Source organism: Lethenteron reissneri, chromosome 66 (genome assembly GCF_015708825.2).
Source record: "Lethenteron reissneri isolate LAM-NWPU_2019-01 chromosome 66, ASM1570882v1, whole genome shotgun sequence".
In the NCBI taxonomy this organism is placed as follows: domain Eukaryota; kingdom Metazoa; phylum Chordata; class Hyperoartia; order Petromyzontiformes; family Petromyzontidae; genus Lethenteron; species Lethenteron reissneri.
This window is the reverse complement of record NC_083844.1, coordinates 1,558,277-1,571,118: the sequence shown is the minus strand read 5'-3', so window position 1 is coordinate 1,571,118 and position 12,842 is coordinate 1,558,277. Positions and strand designations below refer to the sequence as shown.

At 52.4% G+C, this 12,842-nt stretch overlaps 1 protein-coding gene across 12 annotated transcripts in view; it reads right to left on the bottom strand.

The window, feature by feature from the left end:
* The window catches only part of LOC133359754 (von Willebrand factor A domain-containing protein 5A-like), a 35,521-nt gene extending 24,997 nt beyond the window's left edge, over positions 1–10,524 (bottom strand). For 11 of the 12 annotated variants that reach the window (XM_061578275.1, XM_061578280.1, XM_061578278.1 and 8 more), the window contains exons 1-6: positions 10,396–10,524; positions 5,995–6,055; positions 3,891–4,096; positions 2,730–2,946; positions 1,949–2,133; positions 543–651 (exon numbers count right to left, since the gene is read on the bottom strand). In XM_061578275.1, the coding sequence (XP_061434259.1) occupies positions 543–651; positions 1,949–2,133; positions 2,730–2,946; positions 3,891–4,096; positions 5,995–6,037 (760 nt within the window). In that variant the 5' untranslated portion in view covers positions 6,038–6,055; positions 10,396–10,524. The remainder of the gene's footprint in view (positions 1–542; positions 652–1,948; positions 2,134–2,729; positions 2,947–3,890; positions 4,097–5,994; positions 6,056–10,395) is intronic. The other variant, XM_061578276.1, reaches the window with a different exon arrangement.
* Positions 10,525–12,842: the final 2,318 nt, after the last annotated feature.

The window sequence follows — 12,842 nt, the reverse complement described above, 5'->3', positions numbered from 1 at the left end:
CTGCAATGTATAGGTCATGTAGCCCGCATGCCCAAGCAGCTTCTGTTTGGCAGAATAAAAGGGGCTAAACGGGCATGACATGGGCTGAAGAAGCGACGGACTGATGCGGTACGAGAGGATGTGGAGCTGAGTGGACCTGCCCATGACTGGCCCCAGTGGTTTCAAGATCGGCCTCTATGGAGGAGGCTGGTGAAAGACGCTACTGTGCAGTTGGAGGCATTCGCCCTCCAGCAAGAACGGAGGGCAGCGAAGCGACTTTCACAACAACGAGCGGAGCACCGGGCGGCCTAAAACGCAGCAAGTGGGCAAAGTGGGGGGTACAACTGGTGGTGGTGCATCTACCGGTCATCTCAGTCGGCCAACCCATGGCACCCGCTGGATCTGTGCTGTGACCTCCTGTCAGCAGCGAGCCTTTGACACTTCACGTGGCCTCAAAATTAACCTGACCTGGCACAGGCACCATGGTGACGTCACCGCCACTTAGTAGCGAATGGCAGTTGTTGTTGTTGTGTCTGTGTGTGTGCATCCGTGTGTCTCCGTACCCTTAGCCGTGCCACCCGCCTCCAGCAGTGCGAAGGGGCGGTGCTTCTGGATTGGGTGGACAAACAGCTCCACGTCACGGTCCATCTTGAACCCTTCCCCCAGAGACACCTGGGCACACGGTAGGCGTGGTGGTGGAGCAGGAGTGGGGAGGGAACAGGAGGGAGGGTGAGGGAGGGTGGGAGGGAATGGAGGGAGTGGAGGGGTGGTAGAGAAGGGAGGGAGGCCATCACCGCTCATGGCCACCATATAGTGCAACCAAAAACTCAACCCCAGCGCAATCCGCGCGCAACCCCGGTGCAATCCAGAACTGTCTGATGCAACCCGGCAAAACCCGGCGCAATCTAGAGCTACGCGGCGCAACCCACAGACCCAGAGACTCATATAGAACCATAGAGACCCACAGAGACCCAGAGACTCATATACAGCCATAAAGACCCACAGAGACCCAGAGATTTATATAGAACCATAGAGACCCACAGAGACCCAGAGATTCATATAGAACCATAGAGACCCAGAGATACTCGTACAGAACTATAGAGACCCAGAGACTCATATAGAACCATAGAGATCCAGAGTCTCATATCGAACCAAAAAGATCCACAGAGACCCAGAGACTCATATAGAACCATAGAGACCCAGAGTCTCATATAGAACCATAGAGACCCAGAGTCTCATATAGAATCAGAGACCCACAGAGATTCATATAGAAGCAGAGACTCATATAGAACCATAGAGACCCACAAAACAACCTTACTCATAGAGATCTATACTAAAACTAAACTATTTTCAGAAGTGACCTCGCAATCACAAATAATAGCCCGACCAAGTGGCTTATCATCATCATCATCACGTGGAAATGTAAAGCAGTAGCCATAGAGACTTTGATTGTAAATGTGGAGGGGAAAAACTGGAGGAACTGCAAACTCCAAATATACAACAGGTTTCAGAATCAGGCTCTGGAATCGGAACCCACGACCTCCTGTTTACCAGGTGAGGTAGTTAAAATCTCACCACGTGGAGAAAGAGAGACGCAAACTCATCAGGGTCAAGATTGGAACCTCCAAATTCCTGCGTAACAGGCGAGGTAGTTAACATCTAGTCAGGGCCCACGACCTCATGCATACCAAGAGAGGTAGTTCACATCTTGTCAGGGTCGGGTTCAGAACCCACGACCTCCTGCGTAGCAGGCGAGGTAATTAACATCTCGTCAGGGTTTGGATCGGAACCCACGACCTCCTGCATACCAGGAAAAGTAGTTAACATCTTTTCAGGATTGGGATCAGAACCCACGACCTCCTGCGTAGCAGCAGAGGTAGTTAACATTTTGTCAGGGTCGGGATCGGAACCCACAACCTCTTGCGTACCAAGCGAGAAAGTTAACATCTCCGAACCGGCACGTAGCCACCCTTGCCTCAGCCACGGAGTTGCCAGGGCCCGAGAAGGAGACCGGCCCAAGGTCGCAGGCCGAGGTGACGGCAGCTATGCCTCCTGGAGCCTCGGCGCGAAGACGGAAGGCCATTGAGTAGGGCAGCGGCTGGGAGCAGCTCACAAATGGCACAAAGGGCAGCGCGGAGTCTGCTGGTGATGAGTCTGGTGGTGGGAGGGAGGGGATGGGAGGGAAGGGAGCAGAGGGAGAGAGCAGAGGGAGGGAAAGAGGCGTGTGTTCGTCAATGGAAGGTTCACAATGGCCGTGTCGGAGACTGAGGCAGTGAGGCTTGAAGAGGCCGATGTGAGAGCCGCAGATTCGCTGCAGTTTTAAGCAACGTGTTACGTGATGGTGGTTGGTGGTGGACGATGACGGTTGGGGCCTTCTTGGTGGGAGCGCCACATTGGCTAGGAGATATTAACTCCCTCGGCTAGTATACAGGAGGTCGTGGGTTCGATCCCGACCCTGATGCCTGCTGCTGTATATTTGGAGTTTGCGGTCTCTCTCTCTCTCACCATCATTACGGTGACTAGGAAATGTTAAGTCCCTCGCCTGGTACAGGAGTTTGTGGGTTCGATACCAGTCCTGACGCCTGCTGTATATTTGGAGTTTGCGGTGTCTCTCTCCCCGTTGTAGCATAGATTTTTCTCCGGGTCCTCCGTGTCGGATACTGAGCCAGCGAGTTCAAATTGGCCACATTGTTCTCACCGCGATATCGCTGCGTTACGACCGCTGTGTTGTAGTCATCTCGTCACCTCACCTGGCGGCGTGTAGCGAGGGTTGAGCACCGTGGGCAGGCAGAATCTCACCGCTCCGTCCGGTTCCACCGCCAACTCGCTCACAAACTCCACCCGCAGCTCCGCCCCCTCGCCCGCCCCTAGGTTGCCCAGCATGCACTGGAACACGTCGCCCCGGTCCTCGGAGAGCAGGAAGGCCGTGTGGCCGGAGCTCATCGCATCGTCGTACTCCTCCTTGGCCTGGGGACATGAAGCACTCCGTGGGAGACACGGTGCCATTCAATCATCCACTCACACATCCACCCACTCACTCACTCAGCCACCCACTAACTCACTCAACCACTCACTAAAGCATTCACTAGCATGCTCACCTACCCACTCACTAACTCATTGACTAGCACACACACCTACCCACCCACTCACAAACTCACCCACTCTCTCACCCACTCACCCATTTACCCACATACCCTCACATCAAAGACAAACATCCCCCATATAGCCTGAACAGACTGTTCGGGCAAGTGCTGTTAGCGAGCACATATGAAGGCCGGCACGGCACACGATGGGTTAGGTTTGTGGCCAACTCCACGCCTGGCCGCCTTTGTCTCCCCAGTGGTGATATTTACACCACCGCACCGGCTACTCATTTAAGACTGAGTCTACCTAGGAGAGGCCCAGGACCCGTTCAGATAATCACTATCACTTGTGTTGGTGGCCGTGAGTGGGAAATGAACTCGGACCTGCCAGGGTTCGTAGCAAAGCACGCCAACCGTTGCACGTCCACTGCCCAGTCATGTCCACTCCGGCTAGAGCCCCGCCCACTTTGACATAGCCTCGCCCACTCAGCCGCAATCTCCACCCACAAATGACACAGCTACCCCTGGCCACTGCAGTGGGATGGGCCGCCCCGGTATCCATACCATCTCCTTCTCCACCCACTCACTCACCCACTCAAATGCACCACTCTACCACCACCCACCCACCCACCCACTCACTCACCCACCTAGCCACTCAACCACTCGCCCACTCACTCACCCACCCCTCACCCCTCACTCACCCACTCACTCACCCACCCACTAATCCACCCACTCACCCACTCACCCACCCACTCACTCACCCAATCATCCACCCACTCACTCACCCACTAACAAACCCACCCACTCACAAACCCACTACCCACCCACCTTCTCCTTCTCCTTGATGACGGCATCGATGTGGCGCCCGTTGAGGCTGGCGCTGAACGCGTGCACCGCCGAGTCGTCGTCCAGCGGGAAGAGGAAGGAGGCCTCCACGGGGAAGGCCTCGGCGTTGAGGTAGCTGAGCGTGGCGCGCACGGAGGCCACAAAGCCCTGCACGCTCACCTCCACCGACACGGCCTTCAGCGGCACAGCTGGTGAGGATAGGTCAGGTGAGGTCACGTGAGGTCAGGCGAGTTGGTGAGGTGAGGTCGGGTGAGGTGAGGAGTGGTCAGGTGAGATGAAGTGAGGTCGTGTGAGGAGAGGTCAGGTGAGTTGGTGAGGTCGGGTGAGCTGGGGTCAGGTGAAGTGAGGTGAGGTCAGGTGAGGTGAGGCGAATCTCGTATTATCATGAACAACGTTTTTTCGTTTTCAAAATGACACCCGCTTAGTCACTAGCCCCACCCATTATGTCACAGCCATGCCCCCTCAGCCTCTAGCCCCACCCACCTCTCCAGACAGACAGACATATTCTTTGGTTGATAATTGGTTTTTTACCCTTCTATCTGGCAACAAAACTGACACCTTTTTAACAAGGAGTCATGTTTACATAGACCACAATACCTGCAGTCATAATGCAAACAAAAAACATAACTCTGATTATGTGCACTGTCCTTGAAATTGATTGGTCCACACCCGAGACAGCTTTCCTTAGAGCCTAGTCTCACATGGGTTGGACCAGATGATGCCAAAAGGCGTCATCTCGGGTGTGGACCAATCAACTTAAAGGACAGTGCATACATTATCAGAGTTATGTTTTTTGTTTGCATTATGACTGCAGATATTGTGGTCTATGTAAACATGACTCATTGTTAAAAAGGTGTCAGTTTTGTTGCCAGATAGAAGGGTAAAAAAAACAATTATCATATTTTTGATTAGCAAATGAGGTTCCAATGGTATATTCTTTGGTTCTTTAGGTAAAGTCACGTAAATAGAAGAAAAATAATAATGAAAATAAAGTGAATACAAATAATACAAATTAAATAAAAATGAAAAAAAACCACAACGTTTCGGTCACAACACAAGAGATCGTCTTTCCTCCTGGAGACGATCACTTGTGTTGTGATTGAAACGTCGTGGTTTTTGTTTATTTTTTTTATTCACTTTATTTTATTTGTATTTTTCTATCTACATGACTTTACCGAAAGAACCATAGAATATTAATTCCTGTAGTCACGTAAGTTTTAAGTAAAAAAATACCGACATACACACAACAAAGAGAAAGCTACCCTGTATAGCATCAGCAGACTATTGGGGCAAGAGCTGATAGCGAGCATCACTAATATAGGCCAGCACGGTACATGAAGCATTGGGTGGCCAGCACAACGTTCGGCCGCCTTTGTCTCCCTTGTGGCACCAGGCACTTATTTGAGGCTGAGTCAACCTAGGGGAGGCCCAGGACCGGTTCAGATAGCGCCACACACGTACACAGAACACCTGCAATTCGCCACTAAGTGACGGTGACGTCACAACGGCACCTGTGCCAGTCTAGGTGCACTTTCAGGCCACGTTAAGTGTCCAAGGGTCGCTGATGGCAGGAGATCACGGTACAGACCCAGAAGGTGCCATGGGTTGACCCACTGAGATGACTGGCAGATGCACCAGCAATGTCCACTACTGTGCCAACTCGCGCTCCACTCATTGTTGTGAGCGTCACTCCTATGCCCTCCGCTGCTGTTGGAGGGCGACTGCCTCCAACTGACCAGTAGCAGCGTCCTTCATGAGCCTCCTCAATAGAGTACACACACACATACACGTATACACCACACACACTCATCCTGAGTACACACACACACTCATCCTGAGTACACACACACACTCATCCTGTGTACACACACACACTCACACTGAGTACACACACACACTCATCCTGCGTACACACACACACTCATCCTGAGTACACACACTCATCCTGAGTACACACACACACACTCATCCTGAGTACACACACACACTCATCCTGCGTACACACACACACTCATCCTGCGTACACACACACACTCATCCTGAGTACACACACACACTCATCCTGCGTACACCCACACACACTCACCTTTCTCTTGATACTCATGAATGAAGATGAGTCCACAATTCATGATTGCAGATGGCGGTTCCTGTGTGTGAGAGGAGGGGGGACAGCAATGAGGCAACTCACTGGCACACTGAAGAAATAAGTACCAGTTATAAGGCGACACGGAGTTCGAGCCAAATGACTCACGCGGCACGAGCAAAATTCCACCTCGCCCTGGTGATGGTGGGGGAGGTGGTGGTGGGGGTGGTGCTGGAAGGAGTGCTGCTGGTGGTGTGTGTGGTTGTGGTGGGGGTGGTGTTAGTGGTGGAGGTGGTGGTGACGATGGTGCAGGTGCCAGCGGTGGTGGTGGTGGTGGCGGCCAGGTCATCGCTGCACTACGAACCCGGCAAACCGAGTTCGATTCTCGCTCACGGCCACCACCAACGCCAGTGACGAATATTTGAACCGACCCTGAGCCACCTGACCTCAAATGGGTCGCTGGTGCAGTGGTGTAGCAGTAAACATAAAATACACCACATTATACTACGCTACTATACACCACACTATACACTACACTTTACACTACACTACGATACACTACACTATACACTACTATACACTTCACTACTATACACTACACTATACACTACACTATACATTACACTACTATACACTACCATATAACAGATGTAGAGACGAAGGCAGCCGGGCGGGCGTGGTGCTGGCCACCCACCCCCTCTGTGCGTGCCAGTGGCCTTCATAGGCGCTACTGGGGCTGCTCGCTACTACTAACAAACAGCACTTGCCCCAGCAGTCTGTTCCAGGCTACACGGGGGACCTTTGTCTTTGGTTGAGGTGTTAGTGGTATGCAAAGTTTGTGCTGTGGGCATTCGCCTGATAACAAGTTTCGGTAAAAAAATGTTAAAAAAATGCTGCTCAAACTGTGTGGTGGTCTGAGAAGATGTTTTTCCCCTTTTTTCGGGCAACAAAACGGGTGTGTTAAGTCTAGATTTGAAGCTTTCGTGACTGCAAGGATTAAGACTCTTAGTTTTTAATTTATTATTTTATTTCTATTATTACTATTGCTAGTATTTTTATTGGTTATTTTATTATTTATTTTCCCCCTACGTGACTTTACCGAAAAAACCTAAGAGTAGGTGTGTTAAGATGTGAAAACATCAAACTGAAACCTTTTACAAGGAATCACGTCGGCATTAACCACAATGCTTGTGGTCAGAATAAAAAAAAACGCTGATAATATATGCAACTGTCTTTGAAACTGATTGGTCCACACCAGAGACAGCTTTGTGAAATAAAGATACGAACACTGCCCATAGACTAGCACCGCCCCCATAGACTATCACCGCACACGGAGACTATTACTAGCCATAGACTCTAAAAGAAAGCTGTCTCTGGTGTGGACCAATCAGTTTCAAAGAAAATGCAAATATTATCAGAGTGATTTTTTGCATTCTGACCACAAGTATTGTAGTTAATGCAGACATGATTTCTTGTAAAAGGTTTAAGTTTGGTGTTTTAACATCTTTACACCTGTTTAGTTGCCAGAAAAAAGGGGAAAACCCTATTCTCATATTTTGGAACTGGGGTTGTCTCTTTTGTTATCCTAAATATGTATTAGCAGCCTATGAAAGAGTGAGGCCGCTGATGGTGGTGTTGATGGTGGTGATGGTGGTGATTATTTTGGTGATGATGATGGTGCTCACGGTGATGATGACGATGATTATGGTGATGCTAAAAAAACAAATGCACACCAAATAGACACACCCGTTTACAACAAGCAATCGAGTATAAATTAGCCGCACAAACACTCCCCAATGATACTGCACCCACAGAATAAAGGCCGCACCCATAAACGAACAGTACCCATAGACCAACACCGCACCCATAGACTATAACCACACCCATAGACTAACACAGCCGATAGACTAACACTGCCCAATGACACTGCACCCATAGACTATCGCTGCATCCATAGACTAACACTTCCCGTAGACTAACACCGCACCCACAGACTAACACCGCACCCACAGACCAACACCGCACCCGCAGACCAACACCGCACTCGCAGACTAACATCGCACTCGCAGACTAACACCGCACTCGCAGACTAACACCGCACCCGCAGACCAACACCGCACCCGCAGACCAACACCGCACCCGCAGACCAACACCGCACCCGCAGACCAACACCGCACTCGCAGACCAACATCGCACTCGCAGACCAACACCGCACTCGCAGACTAACACCGCACTCGCAGACTAACACCGCACCCACAAACCAACACCGCACCCGCAGACCAACACCGCACCCGCAGACCAACACCGCACCCGCAGACCAACACCGCGCCCGCAGACCAACACCGCGCTCGCAGACCAACATCGCGCTCGCAGACCAACACCGCGCTCGCAGACTAACACCGCGCCCGCAGACCAACACCGCGCCCACAGCCTAACACCGCGCCCACAGACCAACACCGCGCCCACAGACCAACACCGCGCCCACAGACTAACACCGCCCACGGGGCAGAGAGGGAGTGAACAGATGGAGTTGGGTCCCCGCACTCTGCTGCAGGGCTCAGAAACTCAGAACCGGATCGACGGCTTGGAGGCGCAGTCTACACCATCGCTGTGAGCAACTGGTTGCAGAGACGTCCAAGTGGAAGAGACCGAGTTGCAGGCAACATCACTGCGCAACTCGTGGGGAAAAGAGATCCGAGTTGCAGGCAACATCATTGCGCAACTCACGGGCAGAGACGAGTTGCAGGCAACATTATTGCGCAACTGAGACGTGGCCGATGTCCATGAGTAAACAGCACGGAGTTGACGCAGTTGTAGCAACGCGCTGTACCAGGCTAGGTGCAGGTCTACCCAATGTTGGATGTGTTCCAGGGCACGTGTTACACTCTAAGGTTCAAGGGTGTTATCTGAACTGCTGGTGTCATCCGCCAACTCGAGGGAAAATCATAAACGCAGCATTACAAAGGTTCAGTGGATAGAACGACGACTCTCAAATCGTATCAGGTAAATGAATAATGCATAACTTATTATTATTCGTTCCAATCAGTCATCCCCATAGACACCTGCAGGGTCTGTCCCATGACCTCATGCACCTAGCCTGGCACAGCAGTCATCCCCATAGACACCTGCAGGGTCTGTCCCGTGACCTCATGCACCTAGCCTGGCACAGCAGACATCCCCATAGACACCTGCTGGGTCTGTCCCGTGACCTCATGCACCTAGCCTGGCACAGCAGTCATCCCCATAGCCACCTTCTGGGTCTGTCCCATGACCTCATGCACCTAGCCGGGCACAGCAGTCATCCCCATAGACACCTGCTGGGTCTGTCCCGTGACCTCATGCACCTAGCCTGGCACAGCAGACATCCCCATAGACACCTGCTGGGTCTGTCCCGTGACCTCATGCACCTAGCCTGGCACAGTAGTCATCCCCATAGCCACCTGCTGGGTCTGTCCCGTATTTTCATGCACCTAGCCTGGCACAGCAGTCATCCCCATAGACACCTGCTGGGTCTGTCCCGTGACCTCATGCACCTAGCCTGGCACAGCAGTCATCCCCATAGACACCTGCTGGGTCTGTCCCGTGACCTCCTGAACCTAGCCTGGCACAGCAGTCGTCCCCATAGACACCTTCTGGGTCTGTCCCGTGACCTCCTGCACCTAGACTGGCACAGCAGTCATCCCCATAGACACCTGCAGAGTCTGTCCCGTGACCTCATGCACCTAGCCTGGAACAGCAGTCATCCCCATAGACAACTGCAGGGTCTGTCCCGTGACCTCCTGCACCTAGCCTGGCACAGCAGTCATCCCCATAGACACCTGCTGGGTCTGTCCCGTGACCTCATGCACCTAGCGTGGCACAGCAGTCAACCCCATAGACAACTGCAGGGTCTGTCCCGTGACCTCCTGCATCTAGCCTGGCACATCAGTCATCCCTATAGACACCTGCAGGGTCTGTCCCGTGACCTCGTGCACCTAGCCTGGCACAGGAGTCATCCCCATAGACAACTGCAGGGTCTGTCCCATGACCTCCTGCACATAGCCTAGCACAGCAGTCATCCCCATAGATACCTGCAGGGTCTGTCCCGTGACCTCCTGCACCTAGCCTGGCACAGCAGTCGTCCCCATAGACACTTGCAGAGTCTGTCCCGTGACCTCATGCACCTAGCCTGGCACAGCAGTCATCCCCATAGACACCTGCAGAGTCTGTCCCGTGACCTCCTGCACCTAGCCTGGCACAGCAGTCGTCCCCATAGACACTTGCAGGGTCTGTCCCGTGACCTCCTGCACCTAGCCTGGCACAGCAGTCGTCCCCATAGACACTTGCAGGGTCTGTCCCGTGACCTCCTGCACCTAGCCTGGCACCAGTAGTGAGTCCACCCTCCCCTGGGTGTTCGCTACTTACACAGCACGCAGAGGAGAGAGATGGCGACCACGCACCAGCCACTACAGCAGCTGTCACTGTCGCTTGCTGCTGTTTGCGACGTCGCACGAATGTCAGTAGCCGCCTGCTGTTCTTCCGCGTGGGAGGATACAGCCACACCCCCCACCCACTAATCCCCACCCACTAACCCCCACTCACTATCCTCTCGCCCCACCTACTAACCCCCACCCACTATCCACGAGCCCCACCCACTAACCCCCACCCACTATCCACTATCCCCCACCCACTAACCCCCACCCACTATCCACTAGCCCCACCCACTAAACCCCACCCACTATTCATTGGGAAATAAAATGACCCTTCCCCTCCGCTCCCCTCCCTCTCTCCTCCCTCTCCTCTCCCTCTTTTTTTACGATCAGAGGAAACAAGAAGATGCTCGGTGTAGTCGGCACTTTGTTTCGTTCATCATGTCGTAATTTTTTTTTAAACGGGGCTTTATGTAGCCCTCGCTCGCTCGCTCACTCTCTCGCTCGCTCTCTCGCTCTCTCTATCTCACTCGCTCTCTCTCTCGCTCATTCTCTCGCTCTCTCTCTCGCTCATTCTCTCGCTCACTCTCTCGTTATGTACGCCGCCCCCCTCGCAGTCCGACGGCCTCCGACGGGTACCTCCCTCTCCCCTCCCCTTTCAGACTCACACACACACTCTCAGACTCACACGCACATACACTCACTCTCACACTCAGACTCACACACACACTCACAATCTCAGACTCACTCACACTCTTAGACTCACACTCACACTCTCAGACTCACACACTCAGCGCGGCGTTCAGGGGGGGGGGGGGCAGTTGGATGAGTGGGCATGTTTACCCCCCCACCCTCCCCGACATCGTCAACCAATCGCGGCGTTGCTCGGTGTTCGGTGGGGAGGGGATTGCATGAGTGAGCGTGTTTACACCCCACCTCTACCAATGTCGGCCCCGCTCGGCGTTTGGGGGGGGGGGGAGTTGGATGATTGGGCATGTTTACCTTCCCCCCACCCTCCCCGACATCCTCAACCAATCGTGGTCCTGCTCGGCGGTCGGTGGGGGGGTGCATGGGTGGGCTGCATTCCGATGCACGACAGACAAATAATCCCTGGTGGGCAGTGTGGAACCTGTTATTCCTACCTGTATCAATGTTTAACCTACTCACGCCGGCTTGTGCTCGCCCTCAGTCGGGCATATTTGCAGAATACACCACGCCGCCGTTGACCCTGGCCATTGACCGAGCAACCCAACGTTACTACCAGCTCCGCCCGCAGGAATGTTTTGTCTGTCTGTCGTGCATATGGGGAGGGGAGGGTGGGGGTGGGAGGGGTGGGGCTGGGTGGAGAGGGGAGGGTGGGGAGGGGCTGGGTGGGGGGTAGGAGGGGTGGGGCTGGGTGGGGAGGGGCTGGTCACCCCCTGGCGCCCTTATAAAACTCAACGTTTAACCAACACACTACACTATACATGACACGATACACTACACTTATACAGGTAGGAACAACAGGTTCCACACTGCCCACCAGGGATTATTTGTCTGTCTGTCGTGCACGAATGCGCTGTCCAACCAAGTTCCTACCTACCCACTCCGAAGGAACGTGTTATGGGAGTTGATGTGCTATGCATTATTTCTTGGCTGGGACCAATGACTTCCTGGAGTCACAGCTGGTTCCCTGGAAAACCTCAGTAATGACAGGAAGTGTTTCATTAGACCAGTCCCTGAGACAGCACAAAAAAGGTATGCAATTATTTCATACTCTTTTTGTAGAGGGAATCACAGGCTAACATTACATCATGTAGATTTGTTTAATAAGCTAATAATATTAGAGCAGTTTGATCACAAAATCCCTAAAAATAAAATATTAGCAAACATAATACTCAGTGAAGATACCTTGAGCAGGATGGCCTGCAACTTCAACGCCATGGTTCCGCCCTTGGAGTGGAAGATGCTCAGAAGCCTGGGATGTGTATTCATCCAGCTTGGACATGAATTTTGATTCAAGGTGTACCGTTGTGATTCTCTGAAACTCATCCTGGATCTGAAAACAAAGAAAATCAGCTATAAAGCCTTAAATATTGACTAGGAATATGTTTAATTAGCATGCACTCGTAACTCACATGAGATGCTTAAAATAGAGCTGGCCATCTGGCTTTGATGTCATCTATGCTGGGCGTTCAATTGACGATTTCGTTTCTTCTGTGTGCAAATGTTTTGGACATTTTTTTCTTTTATCACTTGGTTGTTGTCCCTTTACTTCAGTAAGCAACTGAATCCTCTCTTGTTCTTGACTCTCTTCATCCTCTCCTGCCGGGTAAGGGGGGAGGTAATTTACTTCTGCCTTCCTCGGCTTTTTTACACTATTTGCAGACTTCTGATCTGCAGGGCTCTTGCGCTTCAGTGAATTGCATATCACCTCAGGAACACCGTAGCTTCGGAGTTTGG